This window comes from Penaeus vannamei, chromosome 10 (genome assembly GCF_042767895.1).
Source record: "Penaeus vannamei isolate JL-2024 chromosome 10, ASM4276789v1, whole genome shotgun sequence".
In the NCBI taxonomy this organism is placed as follows: Eukaryota; Metazoa; Arthropoda; class Malacostraca; order Decapoda; family Penaeidae; genus Penaeus; species Penaeus vannamei.
In genome coordinates, this window is record NC_091558.1 from 36864078 (window position 1) to 36876577 (window position 12500).

The 12500-nt window shown below is 35.2% G+C and overlaps 2 protein-coding genes across 3 annotated transcripts in view; one reads left to right on the forward strand and one right to left on the reverse strand.

Moving 5' to 3' along the window:
* Positions 1–11700, forward strand: part of LOC113826341 (uncharacterized) — a 12675-nt gene extending 975 nt beyond the window's left edge. The window contains exons 2-5 of one of the 2 annotated variants that reach the window (XM_070126587.1): positions 2698–2938; positions 5413–5602; positions 6152–6315; positions 7742–11700. In XM_070126587.1, the coding sequence (XP_069982688.1) occupies positions 2698–2938; positions 5413–5602; positions 6152–6315; positions 7742–8044 (898 nt within the window). In that variant the 3' untranslated portion in view covers positions 8045–11700. The remainder of the gene's footprint in view (positions 1–2697; positions 2939–5412; positions 5603–6151; positions 6316–7741) is intronic. The other variant, XM_070126588.1, reaches the window with a different exon arrangement.
* Positions 11271–12500, reverse strand: part of LOC138859174 (uncoordinated protein 79-like) — a 6726-nt gene continuing 5496 nt past the window's right edge. Inside the window, exons 2-3 of the mRNA XM_070126590.1 lie at positions 12279–12401; positions 11271–11950 (exon numbers count right to left, since the gene is read on the reverse strand). Coding sequence (XP_069982691.1) covers positions 11768–11950; positions 12279–12392 — 297 coding nt within the window. The 5' untranslated portion in view covers positions 12393–12401 and the 3' untranslated portion in view covers positions 11271–11767. The remainder of the gene's footprint in view (positions 11951–12278; positions 12402–12500) is intronic.

Genomic DNA, 12500 nt, shown 5'->3' on the forward strand with positions numbered 1-12500 from the left:
AGCGCTTGTGTCTTTGTATGTGTGTGTGTGTCGTTGTGTGTGAGTATAATCATAGATGTACTGTACGTGCTCTCTCTCTCTCTCTCTCTCTCTCTCTCTCTCTCTCTCTCTCTCTCTCTCTCTCTCTCTCTCTCTCTCTCTCTCTCTCTCTCTCTCTCTCTCCCTCTCTCTCTCTCTCACTCACTCTCTCACTCTCTCACTCTCTCACTCTCTCACTCTCTCACTCTCTCACTCTCTCCCTCACTCTCTCACTCTCACTCTCTCTCTCACTCACTCTCTCTCCCTCTTTCCCTCTCTTTCTCTTGCACTTTCAATATTTTTCTTGATTTATGTATGATATAATTTTACGATTACAATAATATTGACGACGATGATAGTTATAATGGACAAACTAACAATAAAAATGAACATATAGTAATGATAATAATACTAATGATACTAATAAAAATAATGATGATACGCATGTTGATAATAGTATGAGCAATATATATATATATATATATATATATATATATATATATATATATATGTATATATATATATGCATATATATATATATGTATATATATATATATATATATATATATATATATATATATATATATATATATATATATAAACAATAACAGTGATAGTAATAAAAAAGAATAATAACTATGATAATGAAAATAGTGATAATACAAACAATAATAGTAATAATAACAACGCTAATAATAACAATCATTATCATGATAACAATAACATTATAATTATCATTATTGTTATGATCTGCATCATAATTGTTATTACTATTTCAAACTATTATTACTATTATTAACATTATCACAATTATTATTGTTATTTCATTATGAGCATCGTTATTATCATTATCATTATTCTCATTATCTTTAGTATTATATTATTATTTTAATTGTTGTTATTACTCATACCATCTTACCATCATTATTATTATCATCATCGTTATCATTATTATCATCATCATTATCATTATTATCATCATCATTAATGATAATATCATCTTTATTCTCATTTCCGTTATTACCTCCGCCAAGGAAATTATCTTTTTGGTTTGTTATTTAGCAGGATAACACAAACAGATATGAACAGATTTTTATTATTTTTCGACCAGGTGTGTCTTAGCTCTCTCTCTCTCTCTCTCTCTCTCTCTCTCTCTCTCACTCTCTCACTCTCTCACTCTCTCACTCTCTCCCTCACTCTCTCACTCTCACTCTCTCTCTCACTCACTCTCTCTCCCTCTTTCCCTCTCTTTCTCTTGCACTTTCAATATTTTTCTTGATTTATGTATGATATAATTTTACGATTACAATAATATTGACGACGATGATAGTTATAATGGACAAACTAACAATAAAAATGAACATATAGTAATGATAATAATACTAATGATACTAATAAAAATAATGATGATACGCATGTTGATAATAGTATGAGCAATATATATATATATATATATATATATATATATATATATATATATATATATATATATATATATATATATATATGTATATATATATGCATATATATATATATATGTATATATATATATATATATATATATATATATATATATATATATATATATAAACAATAACAGTGATAGTAATAAAAAAGAATAATAACTATGATAATGAAAATAGTGATAATACAAACAATAATAGTAATAATAACAACGCTAATAATAACAATCATTATCATGATAACAATAACATTATAATTATCATTATTGTTATGATCTGCATCATAATTGTTATTACTATTTTAAACTATTATTACTATTATTAACATTATCACAATTATTATTGTTATTTCATTATGAGCATCGTTATTATCATTATCATTATTCTCATTATCTTTAGTATTATATTATTATTTTAATTGTTGTTATTACTCATACCATCTTACCATCATTATTATTATCATCATCGTTATCATTATTATCATCATCATTATCATTATTATCATCATCATTAATGACAATATCATCTTTATTCTCATTTCCGTTATTACCTCCGCCAAGGAAATTATCTTTTTGGTTTGTTATTTAGCAGGATAACACAAACAGATATGAACAGATTTTTATTATTTTTCGACCAGGTGTGTCTTAGCTCAACTTAAAAGCCATTAAAATAAGATGGTGATCCTGATCAAGATTTTTTAAAGATTCATTAGCATTGCGAGATAGGAAAACATGGACGTCTGCAGTGTACTTGAGAAAGAGGTGATTTTAATGTAATTCTTCGTGAAAATATTTTTATTGCATCAGTGACCCTATTGCCTTGGCGGTGGTATGCGCTCTCTGAGTACTTTTACTTATTGCTATTATTACTACTATCATCATTGTCATTGTTATTATCATTATTATTATTATTTGTTTTTATTATTATCGTTATTAATATCTTTACTCTTAATATTTTGATTATCATTATTATTTTCATTGTCATAATTTTGTTATAATATTGTTTATTATGATTATCATTATTGTTATTATCAGTATCATTGTTATTATTGCTGCCGTTATTATCATTATCATTACTGTTATCATTACTATCATCCTTGTTGTCATCATCATAATCAGTAGTAGTAGAATAGTAGCAGTAGTATCATTATCATTTTTGCTGTTGTTCTGATGATCATTACTACGAACATCACAAGCTTTAATCTTCCGTTTTGCAGGAGAGCGAAGTCCAGCACATTTCCTGAGTCGAATGGCACGGATGACGCGCAAAAGTCGAGCGACGCGGCGGCGGATCTGACGGCCGGCAGAGTGGACTGGGCGCTGGCGTCGCCCGCGCCCGACTTGACCGGCACGGCGCACTGGGTGCTGGTCGGAGACTCGCACCTCAGGTACCTGTTCGACGTCCTCATCCGCAGGGCGCGCGGCGTTGGCCTCCAGTACAGGAAGAAGGACTCCGACGTGAGTGGAGACACGGATTCAAATCACAACTATCCTAATTCCGATTTGGTATCTGTGGTTTGTATATCCGTCCATCTATCTATTTGTCTGCCTGTCTGTCCATCTCTCTGCACACATATATCGTTTATATATATATATATATATATATATATATATATATATATATATATATATATATATATATCTGTGTGTGTGTATCTATATATGAGTGTGTGTGTATGTATCTATATGTGTGTATGTGTGTGTGTACGGATATATATACCACGCTGGAAACCTTACATACGCGGGCAAGTTATTTTCAAAAGTCGGAACTTGCGCGGTTAAATCTTCAGTTTGTCCAAAAATGCGCGGTTCGCTGTTGCACGACTGTTGTCTTGCATTATGTAACGTTAGCGATGGATGAAACTTTATTTGTAAATTGTTCCTACACCATTAATATGGGTTGTCATAGCCTATTATGGTTAAGTTTAATTGATAAATCCACGCTCGGGCCAATATATGCTGTGCGGTAAACAGGAGCTTCGACACTTTGCGCGCCAACAAATAAGAAATAGAGAACTATTATTATCATTATTGTAAGCTATATAAAGAGGCGCACTGAAAAAATCGAGATTTATACCACCAAAGGTATCAGTGTAGGTCAAGATACAGCTAAGAAAGAATGAGAAGATAGAAAGTCAGCTATTTACGTAATAAAAATATGTGCGCTGATCTCTTACTTATCAAGAGTCGAAGGCAATATATTCCAAAGCCTACAAACGGCAGTGAAAAGCAACTAGATACCTGACTTGTAGACGATCGACTTACATCAAATGTCATTGAATTGAGGGTCATATAATTTCTGGTAATTTTTGCAGGTTGACAAGAAACAGGTAAAAACTTATTGAGAGGATGTGAATTATCGGTTACAATCTTGTATAAGACGGAAGAGCCCCAATAATCTTACGATGTCCAATGTCCAAATTTAAGTCAGACAGAAGAAATTTAATGGAATTAAAAGAACGATCAAGCAGTCTTGAGTGTTGACTCTGCAGCAGATAACCACACAGTAGAACAATACTCAAAATAAGGCAGAATAAAAGAAAAAAGCATCTACGAGTAATGTTATCTTCATAGAGTTTGCACTTGCGAATGATACCTAACTTTGATGAAATTGCCAGGGCCATATTCCTTATATGCAATTCATATGTAAGCTTTGAATCAAAGGTTACACCTAAGAGCTTCAGGTTATCCACTGAAAGGATTAAGACTCCAATAATCAGCAGACTTGGATGAGTCAATTGCGTTCGAGACCGACTCACAATCATTTTCTTAGACTTTGTAGGATTTGATTTCATTCCCCACCGAGAGCTCCACGACTGAATTATAATCAGGTCTACAGGGAGAATGTCAGCTACTATTTGCCTAGTTGCCGGAGAAGGAATATCAGCAAAAAGGGAATTATAATCAGCATATGCCAACATTTTATTAGTAATGCCAGACCACATATCGCTTGTATATAAAATAAAGAGCAAAGGTCCAAGAACACTACCCTGAGGAACCCCAGAAGACACGTGGAAATACATGCTAAAACTACAATCAACACGAACACGTTGTTGCCTACCAGTTAAAAATTTAGTTAAGATACTTAAAACTTTACCATCAACACCAACAAACTGTGTTATAAATTAAACCCTTGTGATCAACCGTGCCAAAAGCTGCACTAAAATCCAGAAAGACAAGCCTTGACTCATGACCCTTATCTAAAGCAAACTGCATTTCAGGCACCAACAAAAACAATGCATCATTGCAACCAAGTCCCTTTCTAAAACCAAAGTGAGTCTCTGGAAGAAACGGTCTCAAATGTATAGATAGACGTTTGGCCAGGAAACGTTAAAAAACCTTAGATAAAACTGATCTAATTGAAATAGGCCTACATTCAGTAGGTGAAGATTGTAGTGGGCCCTTGGGAACAGGGGTAACATTACCAAAGCGCCAGCACTCCGAAAATGAGCCTTTGCGAACTAAAAGGCGTAAGATTACGGCTAATTTAGGAGTTAATTGGCCATTTAGCCTTTTTAAAAGCAAAGGAAACAAGCCATTAGGGTCTACTCCACCATATTCATCTAATTCTGATAATAGATACTTGATTTCACAGGACCTGAAAGCAAATGAATTAAAGCTGACACGAAAGAGCAAATTCATTATCTTCTAATCTTTGTTTTGAATTAAAACAATCTACTAACCGCGCGGTGAAAATAGAAAATACATTGCCCGCGCGCGCCACAGTTTCCAGTCTGGTTTGTGTGTGTGTGTGTGTGTGTGTGTGTGTGTGTGTGTGTGTGTGTGTGTGTGTGTGTGTGTGTGTGTGTGTGTGTGTGTGTGTGTGTGTGTGTGTGTGTGTGTGTGTGTGTGTGTGTGTGTGTGTGTGTGTGTGTGTGTGTGTGTGTGTGTTTCATACATAATGATAGTATTGTTTGTTTGCTCACTTGTAGGAGTGGCTTCCCGCTCACCTGCTGTTGAGAGGCTTCAGACTCAATACCACTTACGAAGACTTCAAAGCTCGCCATTTGGCAGTTCCTTTCCGCGTGACGTTCCTCTGGGACCCGCTGCTCCGGAGGGTGCCAACTCTCGTAAAGGGCTGGGAAGAGGGTCGGCACTCGGCTCCCACGCTGGTCATCCTCGGTAAGTTGCTCTACTTGAAGTGGCCGTTCCTCATAGTCTCTTCAATTTACCAAACTAGAAGCACTCAGAGAGCACATAGCTCTGCCAGGGCAACATGGTCACTGATGCTGTGAAAATATTCACACTTGCAGAATTACATCAAAATTACTTCTTTGTCAAGTACACTGGTGACGTCTGTGTGTCCCTATCTCACAATGCTGATGAATCCTTTAAACAATTCCTGGATCCTGATGACCACCAAAATTTAATGGCATCTAAGTTGGGTTAAGACACAGTTCTGGTAATAATAATAAAAAAAGTAATAAATGAAAAAAAAATCTGTTCATTACTCTTTGAGTTATCCTGCTAACCAATTAATCAACAAACTAAGTAACCAACGCTACCAAACACAAACTGGAGGAAGTAAAAATACAGACACAGTCCACTATATTTCCACGCCTCAGATTTATAACTTTCTTGTGTGAATACTGTGTTACAAAAAGTCTTGTTCTCGTATTATCTATATTACAAAGAATGTTTAAAGGCATATTACTGCTACTTCCTACACAGGCTCTGGACTCCACTGGATGCTTGAAACTGAGTCTCTTTACAAAGAATCGGGTCCAGATGCTGCGATGGGCGTGTATAGCGATCATCTTCACAGTCTATTACACGACCTTACCCGTCTGGCGAACACTGTGCCCACGATCTTCAAACTCCTCGACGATGTTCAGGTGAGCAGTTTCTGTGCATTTACAGTCCATACCACGACAATTTGTGAAAAAAGTTCAGGAATATTTAGTTTATTTATAATTGCAAATAACTTAAACACAGTTTGTAAAGTAGGTGAAAACAATGTTTAGTGTTCAGATCTTAGATGCCATGCAGATGTAAATGGAAAAGAAGAGCTATCCCCTGAAAGTTCTTTGGTGGCATGCCCATACTGTATTAGAAATACAATTTTATTTGATTGTTCAGCATCACTTCTGCGTTCTCGAACGTTCTATTCTACAAGATTCCAGATCTGATAGATAGTAGATTTACAGTAGTGTATCTACTTTCTTCATTTCGTTATATTCTTGATACTGCCAGAATTTCCTCAGAAGATCACTTTCTACTTTAACCTTTTTGTTCACAAGAGCATGATTTATATTGGTGGCTCCTATTTTTACCCAGTGGTTTGTAAAAGGTTTGTCTACTCAAGAAGCAGATCAATAAAATAATTTATACATTTTGATCTTTTAGTTGATGGACATATATAGATGAGTATGCAGTCACGTAAATAGCTGCATTAGAATTTGAGAGTAATGTCTGGCAGCCTTTACCGAGTAACTGTACATTCTACTCCGGAATCAAACGCTGAGTGACCCTCGGCCTCTAGTGGGAAGCCGCTGCTTTGCCCGAGCAGCCGAAAACGATGGTTTACTCATTAAGAATTTGTGATTTGTTAACTTTCTGATTTATATTGAAAATTTCATATATGGCTTTTACAAACCATTGGTAAAAGACGTGTGACACGCCTTTCCGAAATTCCAGAATATGCTTCTGTCAAATACAAATATTCCACTTCTGTTTCATGTTCTGTGTATTCTATGCGTGTTCACTTTCTTTCATGTTGATAAAGCGTAGAGTCATATTTAATCCTATGGAATCTTCTCCGTAATGTATCAAAATATTTATTCGTCAATCAAATCAAATGTTTATACTTTAATGGTCTGGTGTAATATAGTTGGGTTGTCGTAGAGCTCTGGAAATGTAGTAATCGAATTTATTTCATGAAAGAATGAAGGAAATTGTAATCTGATCAGTCACAGTGTGTTCTGGCCATTCAAGATTAGTCTTTTGAAAGTAGAAATATACCCTAAACTTAAGGAACAGATGAGACCTAGACTGGTATTACTGAATTGGCTCTCGACTATACGTGGTCAACACATTACACTGACTTATTATAGACCTCAAAATTTTGATTAATGATCCCTGCCCTGTTCAAAGAGCGCATCAGTTTACGATTCCTGAAGATTAGTTTTCAATGGGCTTATATACTGCGCTGGCAAAATAAAGCTCCTAAATTTTATTGAATGCTTGTGCATCCCCCCAAAATAATAATGGACCCGAAAGTACAGCCTGCTTTAAAACACTAAAAAATCACTCTTTCCCCAGACAGCGCATGACAACTCGCAGATTCACCCCCAGTACAACGTGGAAAACTTTGACTTGTTTAATCGTGTGAGCCGAAATGCCTTGGCAGGAACGGGAGTGCTTGTGTGGGACAGCGGCCTGCCTCTTGCCCAGGCTTACACAAGGGAATGCCTGGCCACACACGTCGTCACGTATCCAGACTACAGGTGGAAGTGCCACGACGCCAGACACGTGGGATACATATTGGTGGAGCAATATGGCGATATGATCTTTAATTTCGCTTGTAATAAATATATGGACCTATCGAGTGACTTCTGCTTGTAATTTTTTTCATGGTATATGCTAGGTCACATGAAATGTATCATATACTTTGAGATTATTTTTATTGAATGTTGAGTTGTTAACCGTTAATAACATTGCAACTATGGTGTGACGTATTAAAAGAAAACGTACGTGAAGTAGTTATTTCTTTTGGGAACATTCATCATGGGGATTTTGCAATTACACAGTGTTTACGGAAGCGCTCATCTTATCATGATCAAAGGTAGTCATGTCTCGTGACTCTGAATATGAGTCCTCAAACTCATATTCATATGTCTTATGGCAAGTTACATCAAGTGCTTCCTTCATACTCTGAAAATGTCATGAAGCTCATCCCTATGTATGCTACTCTTGCTTGAAACCAGTTTAATATGGTACATCTACAGGTACCAAGAACCCTGTGCGATGGATGGCCTATCTGTATTAAAAATACAACCAGATTTATACCACATTTATTTGAATTTACCATATATTCTTGCATACTACACAAAAAATATAATTGTTACACAGCAAAACCATGAAAGCCTGAGCATGAGAAAAGGGAAGATATGGGGCTGAAAATAGTTTTACATTGGACACCACTATTTTCAGATATCATCCACATGCCTTTACTGGATTTATACTCCTCTCTACACTGGCAAAATAATTGAGTTTCACAAACAAACATAGTGAGAGGTTACTTTCTGGGTGGAAGGCCCAGCTGCATGGAGCTTGCATGTGTGAAGGAAGTAACATCCTTTCACTCAGTGAAGCTGTCCATCCCCAATCACTGCTAGCATTATCAGCCACTACATCAACACAAGCAATCCCTACATCTTCACCTCCATTATAACCACAAGATGTTTGCCTTTCTTCACATACCATCATAACAAAAATATCTTAAGATTTACAAAATAATGAAGTGAAGATTTTCACTTTTACAATTTGCTATATCTTCCCCTTCTTACATACAGGGCTTCATGTAACAATTTTGGACTGTCTCAGGTTAATATGACACAACTTACAGTAATGTATACATTCTCATTTTTGCAGCAAAATCAGGTCTGAACGTACAATACAACTAATATACTAGTAATTTAAAGTGAAAATCCTTTGTAGTGCACAACCATAAATTGAGAATATTGTGGGACTGTAATGAGACATATTGTGTGCTAAAGGGGCAAGTTAGAGTTGTAAGAAATGGATATATACATCTGACATCCACTAGTTTTACTCAAGAGAACCATTAACCTGTTGCCTCCAGGAGGGTTTGGATTGTGCTAGGCCTCTGCTCTGGGTAGTGTGTGCCATTGACGGTGCTTGCCTCTTGGCAATTTCAGACTCAGCTGGTGCAATGCAAAAACACTGTGATATGATTTCTTTTTGTATCACTTGTATCCAACACATGACTTCAATGTTTTTGCATAATCAGAGATACATTAAATGAATTCTAGTTACTAGGTTAAACCTGTGGTAGCCTGACACCAAAAGATATAATGCCTGAATCATAGTAATATGATAATAATGACCTGTCCCCTATAGTCCCAACCAAGTCAGCTATGATGGGAATAGCACAACACCCAGAGCCATGACTAAGTCAGCTATGACATGATTTACACATCATCTGAAGGCAGTGGGTTAAGCAGGTATCACATGAGAGCACATTGTTCAACTGTTCCTCCTAACCTCCCACTCAGAGTGCACCTCCTCCTAAAACACATACTTGATATATCTCTGTCTCCACAACAAATTAAATTAATAATGGCAGACATCTCCTAAATCAAATAACTTTTCTCTACTAAAAATGAGGATATAAAGGAAAAGAACTAAGTTGAACAAGTTGATAATAAACAATTAATTTAAATGTCACATCACAATCAAAACAACAGCCTGGTTCTATATTGATGTAATCCTCCAGCATATGACATGAAAGGATACTATTTTGCCAGTTCTTACAAATATTATATTTAAGAAATCCAATGAATCTGAAAAATAAAAAAAGAGAAGTGGGAAAGGGTAACAGGCTTTCCAGTCCAAAAGTTTCCATTTCTTGTCAGCCCCCCACATGATGCTTGTACCTCATGGAATGCAGAATTATCACTGGTCAGTGATTGGTCAGGGGAAACTATGAAAGTGTGGTAAACAGGATACCAAGCAAGGTTTAATCAAGACCACCATTACTGAATGATCAGATTAAGAACTGCTAACACTAGTGCACACAGGTTGTATGTTCAAACTAAACGAAAATAAATACACTAGTTATAACATGGTACCACTAATTAATAATAATAAAAAAAATAGTTAAAAAGCCATATATTGCCAGCATGAATTATTTAGTAGTAGGAGCTCCTTGAAGTTCACATTGTCATTAACGATCAGTAAGGAAGGTATCCTTACTTGAATACCATTTTCTTTTTTAATGAATAATCATATATTACCTCATTCTTTACTTAAAAAATAGTGACTATAACAAATGCAATATATTAAAATAAAGTTTACAAATGGTCTGTAGTTTATGATCCTACAGGAATGCACAAATTTTATATTTATTTATGAAAGGCAAAAGGCCTGTCAGAATAGATGGATACATGTAATCAATAACCTCGTTTTTTAGACAAAGAAACGAGGACAAGCTATTCAAAACAACGTCAACGAAATGCTCCACAAAACCTGGATTTTACTATACTTTTTGTTAACCTAAATGTTTTCTGTATTTAACCTAATTCCTGATTTATAGAACAATAACCTCAACAGAAATCACTATTATAATACTAATAAAATCATTAATAATGATAATAATAATAACAAAATGTAACAGCATTGATAACAATTATACTTATGATAATGATAATAATAATAATAATAATAATAATAATAATAATAATAATGATAATGATAATAATAATCATAATAATAATAACATTAATAATACTAACAAAATAATCAAATTAACAATAAAAATGTGTAAGTAAAAAATATACAGATTTTTTCCATTATATTTTAATTTTTTGTAACTATACTATACTGTCAAAATAAAATATACTACATTTCTATCATTACAGAAATATCTATAAAATTTTGGTCACATCAAATATAAATCTTTTATCTTTATGTAACACATAAAAACAGAGAAAATATAAAATTATTATATGACTTTATCCCTTAATTATATTGAATCTTTATTTTACTTTTTTATTTGTCAATTTATTTATTTATCTATCTATTTTTTTTGTGTGTATGTGTGTGTGCATGTGTGTGTGTGTGTGTGTGTGTGTGTGTGTGTGTGTGTGTGTGTGTGTGTGTGTGTGTGTGTGTGTGTGTGTGTGTGTGTGTGTGTGTGTGTGTGTGTGTGTCTGTGTGTGTGTGTCTGTGTGTGTGTGTTTGTGTGTGTGTGTGTAAGTGTGTGTTTGTGTTTGTTTGTGTGTGGGTGTGTTCGTGTGTGTGTGTTCATGTGTGTGTGTTCATGTGTGTGTGTTCGTGTGTGTGTGTTCGTGGGTGTGTGTTCGTGGGTGGGTGTGTTCGTGGGTGTGTGTTCGTGGGTGTGTGTTCGTGGGTGTGTGTTCGTGTGTGTGTGTGTGTGTGTGTGTGTGTGTGTGTGTGTGTGTGTGTGTGTGTGTGTGTGTGTGTGTGTGTGTGTGTGTGTGTGTGTGTGTGTGTGTGTGTGTGTGTGTGTGTGTAAACTCTTAACAGATCAACATTTGTGTTTTAGACACCCAGTTAGTTATAAGAGAGTGATATACTTTACATCTAAACTGAATAAAACTGGGTGGCAGCAGAGGACTGTAATTCTATTTGGCCCATTTTAAACTGCAAACGATGAAGCCAGCGAAGTAGGTTGGGAGCTGTGGTAGTACAACCAGGTACCTCTTGATCCAAGGGAGGAGCTGCATTCTGGCACACCTGGAGTCGAACTGCCAACTGACCTGGCAACTGTAAAACCACACGTATCATATGACCAAAATAAATAAATAATGCTAACCTAATGATGTTCAGCTCGAAAGATGAAATATATCAGACTTAGAATTCAATATTCAAATGAAATCATTAGCAATAAGCATGGGAATATGAATTTATTACACTACACAGACTAGTAATGGTAAGCACTACTAGCGACTGTAAAGGTATAAACAGCACTTATACTAAGGACAAAACAAACAGCATATTCATGTCTATGCTTCTGAAGTTCTGAGTCTTTATAATGAAATCAGTATTTAAAATATTTACATGAAACATTCAACATACTCCATAGTATACAAACCTTAATGTGGTGGGTGTACAGGACAGGGGCCCAAAGAGGCAGCAACTTGGTAAGAACAGTTGACTGACACTCATGAAGAGCTTCCATCAGACTAAGGAAGTGTAAGTTTACCATTTCTCCCAACTGAAGAAAAAAAGGGAGGTCATTATACTGTTCACTTTTTCAACATGAATCATGGTTTATACATGATTTGTCTATATTCTGGTGTTTATACATAATGAC